The sequence below is a fragment of the Mustela erminea genome, chromosome 9 (assembly GCF_009829155.1).
Source record: "Mustela erminea isolate mMusErm1 chromosome 9, mMusErm1.Pri, whole genome shotgun sequence".
In the NCBI taxonomy this organism is placed as follows: domain Eukaryota; kingdom Metazoa; phylum Chordata; class Mammalia; order Carnivora; family Mustelidae; genus Mustela; species Mustela erminea.
Genome location: NC_045622.1, coordinates 99,920,342 through 99,922,163, shown reverse-complemented (window position 1 = coordinate 99,922,163; position 1,822 = coordinate 99,920,342). Strand labels below are relative to the sequence as shown.

At 36.1% G+C, this 1,822-nt stretch overlaps 1 protein-coding gene across 1 annotated transcript; it reads left to right on the top strand.

Annotated features, from left to right (window-relative positions):
• The first annotated feature begins 591 nt into the window (after window positions 1–591).
• LOC116600210 (olfactory receptor 10AG1-like) lies at window positions 592–1,557 on the top strand. Its single transcript, XM_032360328.1, is given in 1 exon segment — window positions 592–1,557. A coding segment is annotated over 1 exon segment (966 nt).
• Window positions 1,558–1,822: the final 265 nt, after the last annotated feature.

Genomic DNA, 1,822 nt, shown 5'->3' with positions numbered 1-1,822 from the left:
GAATGAAACCCTTTTATAGTCCCCATTTGGTATCCTACCAAAAACATTTGTCTTATTTCCCTATGTGTGATAAAATACTCCTCTATTTTTTTGTAAATTTCCTAATGATATTAACTGTAATAAGAAAATAAATGAGAAGAAATAAAGTGATAAGAGGATATTGAAGAGTTCAATTAGGCAGTTGAAAATATATGGGGAAGACAAAGTCTGATGTAGTTCTACAGAAGTGTGGTAGAGGAAACCATAGGAAAGTACAATAGCATCGTCAAGGAATGTAATTAAGAATAGGATCATATGGCATAGCAGGAGATCTGTTTTCAGTGATTGCCAATGTTTCCAGTGTCTGTGCTGAGCAAGGCATAGTTTGGTTTATCCTGGGCTGTATTCAGAAAGTATATGGGATGATCTTAAAGGAAATTTCAAGGGAGTGTGTACAGTGATAATCCACAGGATCCAAACTGAGAAAGTGAGAATTACACGAATAGTAATATTATTAAATTAGAAACTATTACAGTGATTATGAAAACCAATGTAGATACTCTAATACAATTTAGAGAATAGGTACTGATGCATTAAAGTAAAATAAAGTACATGCTAAATTGACCCTTTCCACAGATGAAACACCAAGGAAAATCACAAGAAGAAAATCTGACTGAATTGATAGAATTTGTTCTCTTGGACTTTGCTGATGTTCCCCATCTCCAGTGGCTTCTATTTGGAATTTTCCTAGTCATCTATATTGTTATTGTGATGAGTAATGGTATCATATTTCTAATAACAAAATTGGATCCTGCTCTCCAGACCCCTATGTACTTTTTCCTCGGCAATTTTTCCTTTTTGGAAATCTGTTATGTTTCTGTTACTCTCCCCAGAATGCTTATGAACCTTTGGACCCAGAGAAGAACAATTTCTTTAGTTGCTTGTGCTACACAGATGTGCTGTGTTCTTGTGTTGGGAGCCACAGAGTGCCTTCTTCTGACAGTGATGGCCTATGACCGCTATGTGGCCATTTGTAACCCTCTGCACTACCCTCTAGTCATGAACCACAAATTTTGCATCCAGCTGGTGGCTGGCTCTTGGGTCAGTGGAATTCCAGTCCAGATAGGGCAGACATTCCAGATTTTTTCTCTGCCCTTTTGTGGCTCTAATTTAATTGACCACTTCTTCTGTGACATCCCCCCAATACTCAAGCTTGCTTGTGGGGACACATTTGTGAATGAAATGATGGTCTACATAGTTGCTGTGTTGATTGTCACGGCTCCCTTTCTTTTGATACTTATTTCCTATGGCAAAATCATCTCCACAATCCTTAAATTGCCATCAGCCACAAGTCAGGCCAAAGCCTTCTCCACCTGTTCATCGCATCTTATGGTTGTGGTGTTGTTCTTTGGATCAGCCATTATTACCTATTTAAGACCCAAAACCAGTCACTCAGCAGGGACTGACAAAGTGCTTTCTCTTTTCTACACTATTGTGACTCCCATGTTTAATCCCCTCATATACAGTCTAAGGAACAAGGAAGTCATAAAGGCATTGAGAAGATTGCTACGTAAATAATTCACTTCATTAAAAATGTGATACTTGCAGGAATTGATTCTTTATGTATTGGTGTTGAGATTTCAACAGATATTTATATTAATTTCTAATATCTGTCTATACAATGGTAACTTTTTTCTAAATTAAAAATTACTTGTAATGTTCTAATGTGTCAAAACATATATTTGTGCACATTTTATCAAATAACAAGTCATTCCATTGGTAATTTCATAGTTTTCTCATGTTTTATTTTCCTCTCTCAGTAAGAACTTTTTTTTTTTTTTTT